At 45.2% G+C, this 12,760-nt stretch overlaps 1 protein-coding gene across 2 annotated transcripts in view; it reads right to left on the reverse strand.

The window, feature by feature from the left end:
* Window positions 1–2,483: 2,483 nt before the first annotated feature.
* The window catches only part of EIF4B (eukaryotic translation initiation factor 4B), a 32,768-nt gene continuing 22,491 nt past the window's right edge, over window positions 2,484–12,760 (reverse strand). Inside the window, exons 9-15 of one of the 2 annotated variants that reach the window (XM_003252075.4) lie at window positions 10,345–10,573; window positions 9,670–9,767; window positions 7,011–7,224; window positions 6,217–6,272; window positions 5,278–5,383; window positions 4,915–4,987; window positions 2,484–4,547 (exon numbers count right to left, since the gene is read on the reverse strand). In XM_003252075.4, the coding sequence (XP_003252123.1) occupies window positions 4,467–4,547; window positions 4,915–4,987; window positions 5,278–5,383; window positions 6,217–6,272; window positions 7,011–7,224; window positions 9,670–9,767; window positions 10,345–10,573 (857 nt within the window). In that variant the 3' untranslated portion in view covers window positions 2,484–4,466. Of the gene's footprint in view, window positions 4,548–4,914; window positions 4,988–5,277; window positions 5,384–6,216; window positions 6,273–7,010; window positions 7,225–9,654; window positions 9,768–10,344; window positions 10,574–12,760 lie in introns of both variants that reach the window. The other variant, XM_012510333.2, reaches the window with a different exon arrangement.

Here is a 12,760-nt window from a genome sequence, read left to right on the forward strand (position 1 = left end):
CCAGGCTGGTCTAGAACTCCTGACCACATGATCTGCCTGCCTTGGCTTCCCAAAGTACTGGGATTATAGCTGTGAGCCATGGCACCTGGCCACACACATCTTTTTAAATTTAAATGAGGATGTGGCTATATTAGAGCCCAGGTTTTCTCTGACTTTAGAGTACCTTTTGGGACATAGGGCCTTCCTCTCTACCCTTTCTGTACACAGCCATCATAAACCTCTTTCAACAAGCCTTACCTATTTTTATGTTCCTTCTTTCCATCATTTACCTAGACCTCATTATTGCACAGCTGAGAGTTGCTTGAAACAAAGGCTTGGAGAATGTGAGTGAAACTGATTCCTGTGGTGGAGAGGCAGTGAAAAAGCATTACCTTGTAGGTTCCCAGGCAGCCTGGACAATAGTGTGTCCGGAATTGGTGGGTTCTTGGTCTCACTGACTTCAAGAATGAAGCCGCGGACCCTCGTGGTGAGTGTTACAGTTCTTAAAGGTGGCGTGTCTGGAGTTTGTTCCTTCTGATGTTGGGATGTGTTCGGAAGGTGGGTTCATGGTCTCGCTGGCTCAGGAGTGAAGCTGCAGACCTTCGAGGTGAGTGTTACAGCTCATAAAGGCAGTGTGGATCCAAAGAGAGAAAGAACAAAGCTTCCACAATGTGGAAGGGGACCCGAGCGGGTTGCCACTGCTGGCTCCAGCAGCCTGCTTTTATTCTCTTATCTGGCCCCACCCATATCCTGCTGATTGGTAGAGCTGAGTGGTCTATTTTGACAGGGCGCTGATTGGTGCGTTTACAATCCCTGAGCTAGACACAAAGGTTCTCCATGTCCCCACCAGATTAGCTAGATACAGAGTGTGGACACAAAGGTTCTCCAAGGCCCCACCAGAGTAGCTAGATACAGAGTGTCGATTGGTGCATTCACAAACCCTGAGCTAGACACAGGGTGCTGATTGGTGTGTTTACAAACCTTGAGCTAGATACAGAGTGCCGATTGGTGTATTTACAATCCCCTAGCTAGACATAAAGGTTCTCCAAGTCCCCACCAGTCAGGAGCCCAGCTGGCTTCACCCAGTGGATCCCACACCGGGGCTGCAGGTGGAGCTGCCTGCCAGTCCCGCGCCGTGCGCCTGCACTCCTTAGCCCTTGGGTGGTTGATGGGACTGGGGGCCGTGGAGCAGGGGGTGGCGCTCGTCTGGGAGGCTCGGGCCGCACAGGAGCCCACGGAGGGGCTGGGAGGCTCAGGCATGGCGGGCTGCACGTCCCGAGCCCTGCCCCGCGGGAAGGCAGCTAAGGCCCTGCGAGAAATCGGGCGCAGCGCTGGTGGGCCGGCACTGCTGGGGGACCCAGTACACCCTCCTCAGCCGCTAGCCCGGGTGCTAAGCCCCTCATTGCCCGGGGCCGGCAGGGCCGGCCGGCTGCTCCGAGTGCGGGGCCTGCCGAGCCCACGCCCACCCAGAACTCGCGCTGGCCCGCAAGAGCCGCGCGCAGCCTCGGTTCCCGCCCGCGCCTCTCCCTCCACACATCCCCGCAAGCTGAAGGAGCCGGCTCCGGCCTTGGCCAGCCCAGTGGGGGGCTGAAGGGCTCCTCAAGTGCCGCCCAAGTGGGAGCACAGGCAGAGGAGGCGCCGAGAGCGAGCGAGGGCTGTGAGGACTGCCAGCACGCTGTCACCTCTCAATAGGGGCACCTAAACCAACATTGAAAAGCCTTCACATCATCACAGCTGAGTCTCACAGCCCTCAACTTCACCAGTTTTGGAGAACAGAGATAAATGCACTGGCCAGAAACTAGAAAAGCAGCTGCTCCAATTGGCTGGGAAATGTCATTTGTGTTAACTGGCTCCTCCTCTTGGCTCTTAAATCCCCAAAATTGTTGACTGAGGTTTCTCGGGCTCCTTTCTACGCTCCACCTCCTTGTGACCTTAGGGATTCTCTGCCACTGTCCTAACCACTTTCCTGCCTTGCGACAACGACCAGTCTGTTCCTAGCTGTTTGGAAAATTCCCACTGAGTCTGTGAGCCTCTGTTCTGGTAACCTCGACCAGCCTGTCACCAGTATCTCTGGTCCACCAGTGCGGTGTGACTCAAGGGAGCAGCATCTCTCCAGATTGCTGAAGTGAGGTAGGGAGATTATGAGGGAACTGCCCCAAGGACACAAGGATTCATTCTTAGAGTTCCCACATCTTGACTAAAATAAACAGTACAGGAAATAGACTGCAGATACATCCAGGTAATTAAAAAATTTAACACCAGGCAAAAAAAAAAAAAAAAAAAAAAAAGCCAGAGGGGAGCGAGGATGCAAACTCTATTATTGGGCCTCAATAAAGACTGAAATAGATTCCCTTGTAACCCCACCCTCTGATCTTGGACAATATGGTATCCAATGCTGAATGAAAACTTCAGAGATGATAGGGGAAGGAGGAGCAGGTGGTCAATGACTCCAGTAAAAACCACTGGGAGTGCAGAGTATATGTCTAAGAATTTCAACATTACAATGAACTTTAAAGATCAGATTTATTTGGAGAAAACAAAAAACCCACAACCCAAAGGATGGGATTTTACATCAAGACATCTCCCAGGTAATAAGTCTACAGATTACAAATCATTTTCATAGAAGATATTTTTGTACAAATTTTACATGTATTCAGGAGCGGGACATTAATCAATCCCTGTTTCTATTTTAATAGTGGGGACAAGGTAGGGGAAGAGGGAAAAACAGTTTTGGATATAACTATTTGGAAGGAGAGTAAACATGAAGAGGGCAAACCCTAGCTTTTCATTATCTACAATCGTTTTTTTTTTCTTAAAAAAAAAAAAACCTTTCAATCTTCAACACTCTTTAAAAGCCCACTTCTTAGCTACTGGCCAATCCACACCAATTATTTAAATTCACTTGGTACACACCTTTGTCCACTGGGTAAATTATATTCATTATGCCCACTGCTGCAGCACGCATAAACCAACACCCCTGCATGGCTGAACAGGGCCTAATCTAGGACTGATGGGAGAAGGGCTTGCAAACCAAGATCAAGGTGTCGTTTCTCTGCTAATACTGTCTACCAAGCTGATCCCTACAAAAATGCATATAAAAGCAGGCAAGTTTAGCTACTGTGTTGCAAGAGAAACCAGGACCTTGTTAAATAGTTCTCTCCATTACCATTTATTCTCTCAAGGGAAGCTTAAAAAAAAAACAACACATTGGTCTGGCCACCTCATGAATCCAACAAGCATTGGTGTGGCATTTCAGTGGAGAAGGAAACTTGGGAAAAAAACCCATCAAGGTTGTAAGAAAGGCTCCCAATTTAACTGTCCCTGTCCCTATTTATCCACCATCCAAGACCATCCATTATTCTGGAGCACTCTGATCTATAAAAGGGGTCAAAGCATCAGGAGCAGGCAAGGAGTGAGAACCAAAAGACATCGAGAAACCGATTTGCTTGAGAAAAGCAGCGATTCTTCCTTTCACAGCTCTCCACGGCTGAGAGAGAAAATGCCCAAGACATCATGTATGTGACCTAGATAGTGCTTTTTGGGAGGTAAAGAGTAGCATGAAGAACTTGAGATGACGTTAAGAGTCTAAATTTTTTAGTTTCAAGGTTTCAGTAGAATGTGGATATATTCAAACTTTCAAAAAGGACAGTGTTTAGAAAGGGTAAAACTAGGACACAGAAAACATTGGGAATTACCACGACCCCCAAGTGCTTCCGGCTCCAGGAAATAACCATTCATGTGTTTGCTGGAGGTCACACAATTTTCCCCTATTACCTGGTACAAAATGACTCATCACTTCCCAAAAGCTTCTTTTCAAACCACGATTTTCTCATTTATTTTGGTCCAATGCAGTCCCATTCTTTATGGCCTATAGTCTCACTCCCAACTACCCCCCCCGGGGGGGAGGGGGGCGTAAAAAAAAAAAAGGAATTCCCTCTAGGCTGGCCCCCAAAACTCAGAATTAAATAAGAGAAGGGGCTGGCAGCCTCCTGGAGACTAAAACAACTTGAGGCTAAATCTACCTTTCCAAGAGTGGAAAATTTATTCAGATGTTTGAGAATTCATATATGCCACAATAGGATAAAAACTAAAAGGTAGAAATCTCACACTTTTCCTTCTACCTCCCTCCCCTACTGCCCAACCAGGTTCCAGGCGTTATATCACTGTCATTACCATTTCTGCTAAATGGAGACCCCTAGGCACTAATCACACTGCCAACTGCATGGTGACATAATGCACCACAACTTTTCCTCTAAAAAGCTGTAGTCCCTCTCTCTCTGGCTATATTGGCGATTCTCCAGTTACTTCAATACTTTAAAGGCTGCAGCAGCATGCAAAATAATTTCATTTTTTGTTTTAAAAAAAAGGTAAGAAAGGTCTTCAGGAGATGGTGAGTTTTATTTTGTCTTGTCTGGATAGAAGTTTTGATTTGCTCTCGAATGTTCCAGGGTGGAGAGAAACTAGGAGAAAGCACAGGATGTAGAGGTCTATTCGGCATAATCTTCTCCCTCATTTTCATCTTCACCATCAACAGAGAGAGCAGCATACTTGCTTGCAGAACTGAACTTCTGTAACACAACGAGAGTGACAGGATAATGAAGGCCCTGAATTATCACATCAAAAACCAAGACACAGGATACTGATCCTTTGGCAATGGGGGATGACAGTCAGATGACACCCACTTGCTTGCTCATCAGCATTGTCCACTGGAGAGGAGCTAGGGAAGAGGGTCAGAGGCACATGTGGTCTTACTGTAGTCTCATACCACCTCTACACCTTGCAGAAGGGATAAGAACAAAGGAAAAAGCTAAACTTCTTTCACTATTTCAGATAAAGACCAACGTCTTATTTCCAAACACTTTGTATTCCAAATGGAAAGAAGTCCAACGGCAAAAAGTATTCTAAGAAAAATTGGGAGCAGCCTTCAACACTTACGGAAGCTGGATTTTCCTCAGGTTTCTTTGGCTCAGGTGCAGATCTGTAGTCTTGATCCTTTTTGCCATCTTTCCTGCAGAGACGTAAGCATAAAACCATGTCTTTAGGAAAGGACTCGCCTAATACAAACATGTGCATGCACGCAGTTTCAAGGCACTGAACAGGCACCTCTAGTCAACATTCCTTGTTGTCTGGATGATATATTACTTCTAGATTTTCAGAATCTTAACTGTCTACGTTGGCTGACTTTAGTTTGCTCACAATGAGAGATCTGGCAGTGCTCTGAGAACCAAGAACTTAATTTCTTAATTACACGAATGTGGATCAGAGGAATGATGATAATGAGAAAGAGAACAAGCATACCTATCTGACTCCTTCCAGTGGTCTTTGTTCCCTCCGTCTCCTGGACCACGGCTAGAGTTCCCAGTTTGGCCTTTTGGGACATTCATCCCATCTACTTTATTTTCATCTGCTTGGGCAGTAATGTAAACAAATTAAAGGCAAGTAAAAGTTATCAATGTCCCTCTCCTAAGATTTCCCTTAAGCTGAAGAAAACTGTGCCCACATGTACTGAGGGAAACTAACCTCACCCCAACCCAGACTTCCTTCCTGAAGCCTTCCTTCCACATCCTCTATAGCACACAAAAATACAAAAAACAAACAAAATCCACTGAAAAGTTCCATGTAGGGATATGCCATCATGAAAAGCAAGCTGGAAATAAAGACTATGACACTCTGTAGTGACCTTGGTTAATTTCCTTCCGATTTTTTTCTCCTCCTGTCAAAGAAATGTTCTACCAGGAAAGGGCAGGGTTTCATACTTTCTCCAAAGAGAGCACTCCTCCCTCTACTGGCAAGAAAAGGTAGATAACCCAATAATTTTTTTTTTTTTTTTTTTTTTTGAGACAGAGTCCTGCTCTGTCGCCCAGGCTGGAGTGCAGTGGGGCCATCTTGGCTTACTGCAACCTCCGTCTCCCGGGTTCAAGCAATTCTCCTGCCTCAGTGTCTCCCGAGTAGCTGGGATTACAGGCATGTGCCACCACACCCGGCTAATTTTTTGTGTGTTTTTAATAGAGACGGGGTTTCGCCATGTTGGTCAGGCTGGTCTCAAACTCCTGCCCTGTGATCTGCCCGCCTTGGCCTCCCAAAGTGCTGGGATTACAGGTTACCGCGCCTGGCCAACCCAAGAACTCTTAACATGGTATCAGGTGCAAGACACACTGCTCTTCAAAATCTAATTTTGGAGGCCTTTTTATTTAGGCTTCTAGGTGAAAAACCTAATTTCCCATACTATGAGCTCACCTTTCCTTGCTGGTCCTTCCTCAGATGGTTGAGCTGGAGCTACTTTTCCCCCACCACTAGAAGGAAAATAGGTAATCACATTCATCAGTTGTTTCAGGGAGAAAACAGCCAAGAAACATTATCATCCTCCAAATGCAGTAGGTAAGCTTTATAGAAAACAAAATCATATTCAATGTTATGGAACATTAAAATATGGGAAAGATAACGATGAAAGCAGTAATTTGAACACTAAAGTGTCATATGCTTTCTAATCATCACATCATGCAGGATTAGTATTGCTATTTTCTTTTGGAATCTTAACTCTGTCGCCCAGGCTGGAGTGCAATGGCACATCTCGGCTCACTGCAACCTCCGCCTCCCAAGTTCAAGCAATTCTCCTGCCTCAGCCTCCCGAGTAGCTGGGATTACAGGTGCCTGCCACCACGCCAGGCTAATAGTATTGCTATTTTCCTTACAAATGAGAAGACTTAAGAGAAATGAAGTTACCCCCCACCATACTGCCAATATGTGGCAAAAGAGAAGCCTCTGACTTACAGTATTTGCAGATTTGTGCGGCATTAGTACTCCCATCATAGCTGATTTCAAGCTATCAAAGTGATGTCAACTGGCTATCAAAACTCCAGAAAATGGAACAACTAGGTCTTATGAGCCAGTTCCAGCACACTAAGAGACTAAAGCCAGCATAACTTATAAGGTGATACACAACGCTGGCATCCCGTAGGAGATCTTCCGTCATTACATCACAGTATTTTAGAATCTGCAGTTAACCAACTACTGTTTCCAAGCTGACTCACCTTGTAGGGGATTGCTGCTCTGTGTCTGAGCTCTGAGATCGAGCAGGAGGGTTAGAACTTCGCTTCACCCAAGCATTCTCCTTTGGTGGAGGGGCTGGCATTACCTTTAGGGGCTGATCAGGTTTGGGAGGTTTAGAAGTTGGAGAGTGGCAATCTTCCTCCTTATTGAGTGTTTCATTTTCTAGAGACTTCTCACTCTCTCTCCTTCGTGCATCTGTGAAGCCAGAGTGAAAAAATCAAATTATCAGGCTGCAGATGCTCATGCATCTACCAGGATCTCAACAGTGTGGAAAATGGTCCACATCCAAGTTTTGGCTCTCAAAGATGGATTTATCCCTAAACCAGTTGTTTACAAGTATTTCCAGAACAATGTCTTACCGATGCACAGAGAAATAGGAAAAATAATGACCACATATACAACTTAAGGGACACCCAGCCATGTGACCTTTTTAGGAATGAGTATCCTTTACAGCCTTTCTGCATTCTCAATGTTAAAGTGTCTTGACCTGGAGAATATACATATGTGAAGAGGACCTATGATGAAACCCCAAACTCTAGTAACCACTGCTCAACTTCAACTTAAAACTCAACACACATGGACTATGATGCAATCGTATTTATGAAAAACAACCTACTGGCTGGGTGCAGTGGCTCAAGCCTGTAATCTTAGGACATTGGGAGGCTGTGGGGGGCGGATCCTTTGAGCCTAAGAGTTTCAGACCAGCCTGGACAACATGGTGAAACCCCAGCTCTACAAAAATAGACAAATTAGCTGGATGCGGCATGTGCCTGCCGTCCCAGCTACTAGAAATGATGAGGTGAGCTGTGATCGTGTCGCTGCACTCCAGCCTGGCTGATAGAGTGAGACCCCATCTCAAAAAACAACAACCTACAAGTGAGTTTTTTTAAAAATGCAGTAAGTGTCTTTTCAAAACAAGGAGCCTCCATTGGGAGGCTGAGGCAGGATTGCTTGAGGCCAGGAGTTTGAGACCAGCCTGGGGAGTGTAGTGAGACCCCATCTCTAAAAACACAAATTTTTTTAATTTAGCCAGGCATGGTTGCGTGCACCCGTCGTAACAACTACGTGGGATATTGGGGCAAGAGGATTGCTTGAGGCCAGGAGTTTGAGGCTGCAGTGAGCTACGATCGCACCACTGCACTCCAGCCTGGGTGAGAATGAGACCCTGTCTTAAAAATAAAAAACTAGGCTGGGCGCGGTGGCTCACGCCCGTAATCCCAACCCCAGCACTTTGGGAGGCCAGGGCGGGCAGATCACGAGGTCAAGAGATGGAGACAATCCTGGCCAACATGGTGAAACCCCATCTTTACTAAAAACACAAAAAATTAGCCAGGCCTGGTAGCAGGCTCCTGTAATCCCAGCTACTCGGGAGGCTGGGGCAGGAGAATCACTTGAACCTGGGAGGCGGAGGTTGCAGTGGGCCGAGATCACGCTATTGCACTCTAGCCTGGGCAAAAAGAGTGAAACTCCATCTCAAAGTAAATAAATAAAATAAAAAAATAGAAGGCCAGGCATGGTGGCTCACGTCTGTAATCCCATAAACAAATAAATAAATAAATAAAAGAAATGCAAGTACAAATCAATCTAGAGGTGGGAGGAAAGACCTTAAAAATATCACCGTGGCTGGCCCTTGGAATCCCAGCACTTTATGAGGCCAACACCAGCCTGGGCAACATGGGGAAACCATCTCTACAAGATTTTAGCTGTGTAGGCTGGGCGCGGTGGCTCACGCCTGTAATCCCAGTGCTTTGGGAGGCCGAGGCGGGTGGATCATGAGGTCAGGAGATCGAGACCATCCTGGCTAACATGGTGAAAACCCGTCTCTACTAAAAATACAAAAAATTAGCCAGGCATGGTGGTGGGCACCTGTAGTCCCAGCTACTCGGGAGGCTGAGGCAGGAGAATGGCATGAACCTGGGAGGCGGAGCTTGCAGTGAGCCGAGATCGCGCCACTGCACTCCAGCCTGGGTGACAGAGCAAGACTCCGTCTCAAAAAAAAAAAAAAAAATGTAGCTGGGTGTAGTGGTGCATGCCTAACTAGTTCCAGCTACTCGGGAGGCTGAGGGAGGTGAGGCTGCAGTGAGCCATCATCATGCCACTGCACTCCAGCCTGTGTGACAGAGTAAGACCCTGTCTCAAAACAAAAAAACACACCATGGTAAGGGAAGGGAAGTATTACAATTGAACCATTAAGGTTTCCAAAACACTAAAAGTGCTTGATCAACCAGTAATAACACTGCTTGAGAACACTGCTCTGGTGATGATAACATCAAAAAAGGCTGGTCTTGGGACAGCTCACATGAAACTCCAAGCCTTTGACTGTTCTGAATAAACAAAACTCTAAGATGTCAAGACATAAAATGAAAATATACCAAAAAAAAAAAAAAAAAAAAAAAAGAGACAAACCTAACAGTCAAGTATCCACTTCAGTGGCAGATTATTAAGCAGATCATCTAGGTCTACTCTGGTACCCATTCCTCAGATTCTTTGGAGCAGAAGATATGAAACTCCAATCGGCCCATGCAACCCAAATAAAGAGTTCATGACTGAATTTAAATACTGCAAAGTCTCTGCATAATTTGGTTATGGACAGTTTATGGAAAACGGCAATAACACGATACCCACCCTGGTCTGACTTACTTCTGCCAGATGTGGTGGAGGTCCCAGTCTGCGATGACTCACTTCCTGTCCTCGACCGTTCCCGTTCCTGAGTTTCTTCACTTCGCCAGCTTGGGTGTCTGTACGAGATTCACAAAATACACATTATGCCTGTCTCAATGAAGGCCACCTTAGACCCATGCTGACCCCTCCAGAACCATCACTTACTTCATCTATAGGTGTATATGCATATAAATTTATCTTTCCCTCAAACTATTTGAAAGCTACAGACATTAAGACACACTATGGCCCTAAACACTTCAGCAAGAATCAACTAATACAGTTAAGAACAGTATCCTACATAATCTACAATACTGCCCTTCTTTACTATTAACACAGTTCTACAAGTCACTCATTACCAGGCCTAGTTTTTCAGGGCAATTACTTATTATAGGAGGTCTCTAGCCTTCTAGATACAATACCAGCTTTTAATAGTAAACATTTTTGTAATGGACAGGGAACAATTCTTCATTGTGTAAAACTGTCCCTAACACTCCATACTGCCTAACACCCCTGGCCACAGCCCACTAAATGCCCATCAGTGACAACCACTGATGTGATAACGACACAAATTTCCCAAATGCCCCTGGGGATGTAATGCCCCCATTATGAACCACCGGATTCCTAGATGGGATATCCATCAAGAAGACAACACACCTCTCCCGAGGCCGTCGTTCTAGTTTTGGCTCATCCAGCTGACGCTGCAACTTCTCTTGTTCCTTCTGTAGCCGTTCTTCTACTTCTCTTTCTCTAGCAGCTGTGTCAACGGGCTTTGCCCCTCCAAAGATAGAAGCAGCTCGAGTGGACTGGGAGGTACTGGCAGAGGAATCATCTTCCTTAGGAGTACTCCGAGGCTTTAGATTCAGTTTGGGTCTTTGGGGGGGACCTAAGTTAAATTAAACTTTAAGTAATAGTTTTCCAAATCACCAGAGGCTGATGGCTGAAAGCCAGATTTCTCAGATATAACTCCTATGAAATACTACATGAGATTCAAGTTAGTGGCCTAACCAATCCACAGAAGGCAAATAGGAGATCATTAGAAAACAGGTAGCTTAGGCTGGGCGTGATGGCTCACGCCTGTAATCCCAGCACTTTGGGAGGCCGAGGCGGGCGGATCACGAGGTCAAGAGATCCAGACCATCCTGGCCAACATGGTGAAACTCCATCTCTACTAAAAATACAAAAATTAGCCAGGCGGGTGGCAAGCCCAGCTACTCGGGAAGCTGAAGCAGGAGAATCATTTGAACCCAGGGGGCAGAGGTTGCAGTGAGCTGAGATCACGCCATTGCACTCTAGCCTGGGCAACTACAGAGAGAGACTCCGTCTCAAAATAATAATAATAATTTTTTAAAACCTATTTCCTATTTTATTATTTTTTAGATGGGGTCTATGTTGCGCAAGCTGAAATGAGACCTTGGCTTACTAGAGCCTTGACCTCCCAGGCTCAAGCGACCCTCCCACCTCAGCCTCCTAAGACACTGGGACTACAGGCACATGCTACCACGCTCAGCTAACTTTTATATTTTTTGCAGAGATGGGGTCTCACTATGTTGACAGGGCTTATCTTGAACTCCTGGGCTCAAGTGATCCTCCTGCCTTGGCCTCTCAAAGTGCTGGAATCACAAATGTGAGCCACCATGGATGGCCTAAGGTTTTTTTTTTTTTTAAACAAACAATGAATTATTATTATTATTATTATTATCATTATTATTATTATTTTGAGGAAGGAGTAAAGACTTCACCATTTTCTGAGGGAGAAGGAAAGACTTCACTGCAATAGAATTGCCATATGGCTCTGATGAATTTTGTCATCTCGCTGTGTTTTATTAGTTGTCCAGATCGATTTTCCTTTCTTGGGGAATCACAGGAGATGATGGATATAAAGCCACTGGCACAAAGTTTAGGACTAATATAAAGATGTTAAAGATAGGAAAAATTCGGCCGGGCACGGTGGCTCATGCCTGTAATCCCAACACTTTGGGAGGCCAAGGCAGGCGGATCATGAGGTCAAGAGATCGAGACCATCCTGGCCAACATGGTGAAACCCTGTCTCTACTAAAAATACAAAAATTAGCTGGGCATGGTGGCGTGTGCCTGTAGTCTCAGCTACTTGGGAGGCTGAGGCAAGAGAATTGCTTGAACCTAGGAGGCAGAGGTTGCAGTGAGCTGAGATCATGCCACTGCATTCCAGCCTGGTAACAAACAGAGCAAGACTCTGTCTCAAAAAAAAATAAAAAAATAAAAAAGGATAGAAAAAATTCTGGGCCAGATACCATAACCTTTTATATGACATCACTGAAGTTAGAACACAAATGGTGGCCATTTATTAGTATTTTCTAACAGGTTAGATTTGTAACACAGTTTACATTTTATATTTTATAGTATTAGGGGCATAATTTTAGAATAGGTGCACCAAAATCTCACCTTTATAATTAATGAACATCAATTATTATGGTATAATGGTACTGAAAGCAATGCTTTTTTTTTTTTTTTTTTGAGACATCTCACTGTCGCTCAGGCTGGAGTGCAGTGGTGCGATCTCAGCTCACTGCAACCTCTGCCTCTGGGCTCAAGCAATTCTCCTGCCTTAGCCTCCCAAGTAGCTGGGATGATAGGTATGTACCACTATGGCCACCTAATTTTTGTATTTTTAGTACAGACGGGGTTTCACCATGTTGGCCAGGCTGGTCTCGAACTCCTGACATCAGGTGATCCACCAGCTTCAGCCTCCCAAAGTGCTGCGATTACAGGTGTGAGCCACTGCACCTGGTCTTAATGCTTAGTTTTTAACCCCGTAGTACCAATTATGGGCTACAGGACTATGTTAAATCTGAGTTTCATTTCCCTCACTTGAAAAATGGAGCTAAAACCATCTGTTTTAAGTGTAATTTACTGAGATCACAACATAACAGTATCTGGGAAATTTTTTTTTTCCATTTCTACTGTTTATTCAATAAATTTTAACTGAAAAATCTATCTGTGAAGGCATATGAAATGAAAACAATTCGACTGCTGTGTTTCCACATCCTTAGCCAATGCTTTTTTTTTTTTTTTTTGAGACTGGGAGTCTCAC

The sequence above is a fragment of the Nomascus leucogenys genome, chromosome 11 (genome assembly GCF_006542625.1).
Source record: "Nomascus leucogenys isolate Asia chromosome 11, Asia_NLE_v1, whole genome shotgun sequence".
Classification (NCBI taxonomy): Eukaryota; Metazoa; Chordata; class Mammalia; order Primates; family Hylobatidae; genus Nomascus; species Nomascus leucogenys.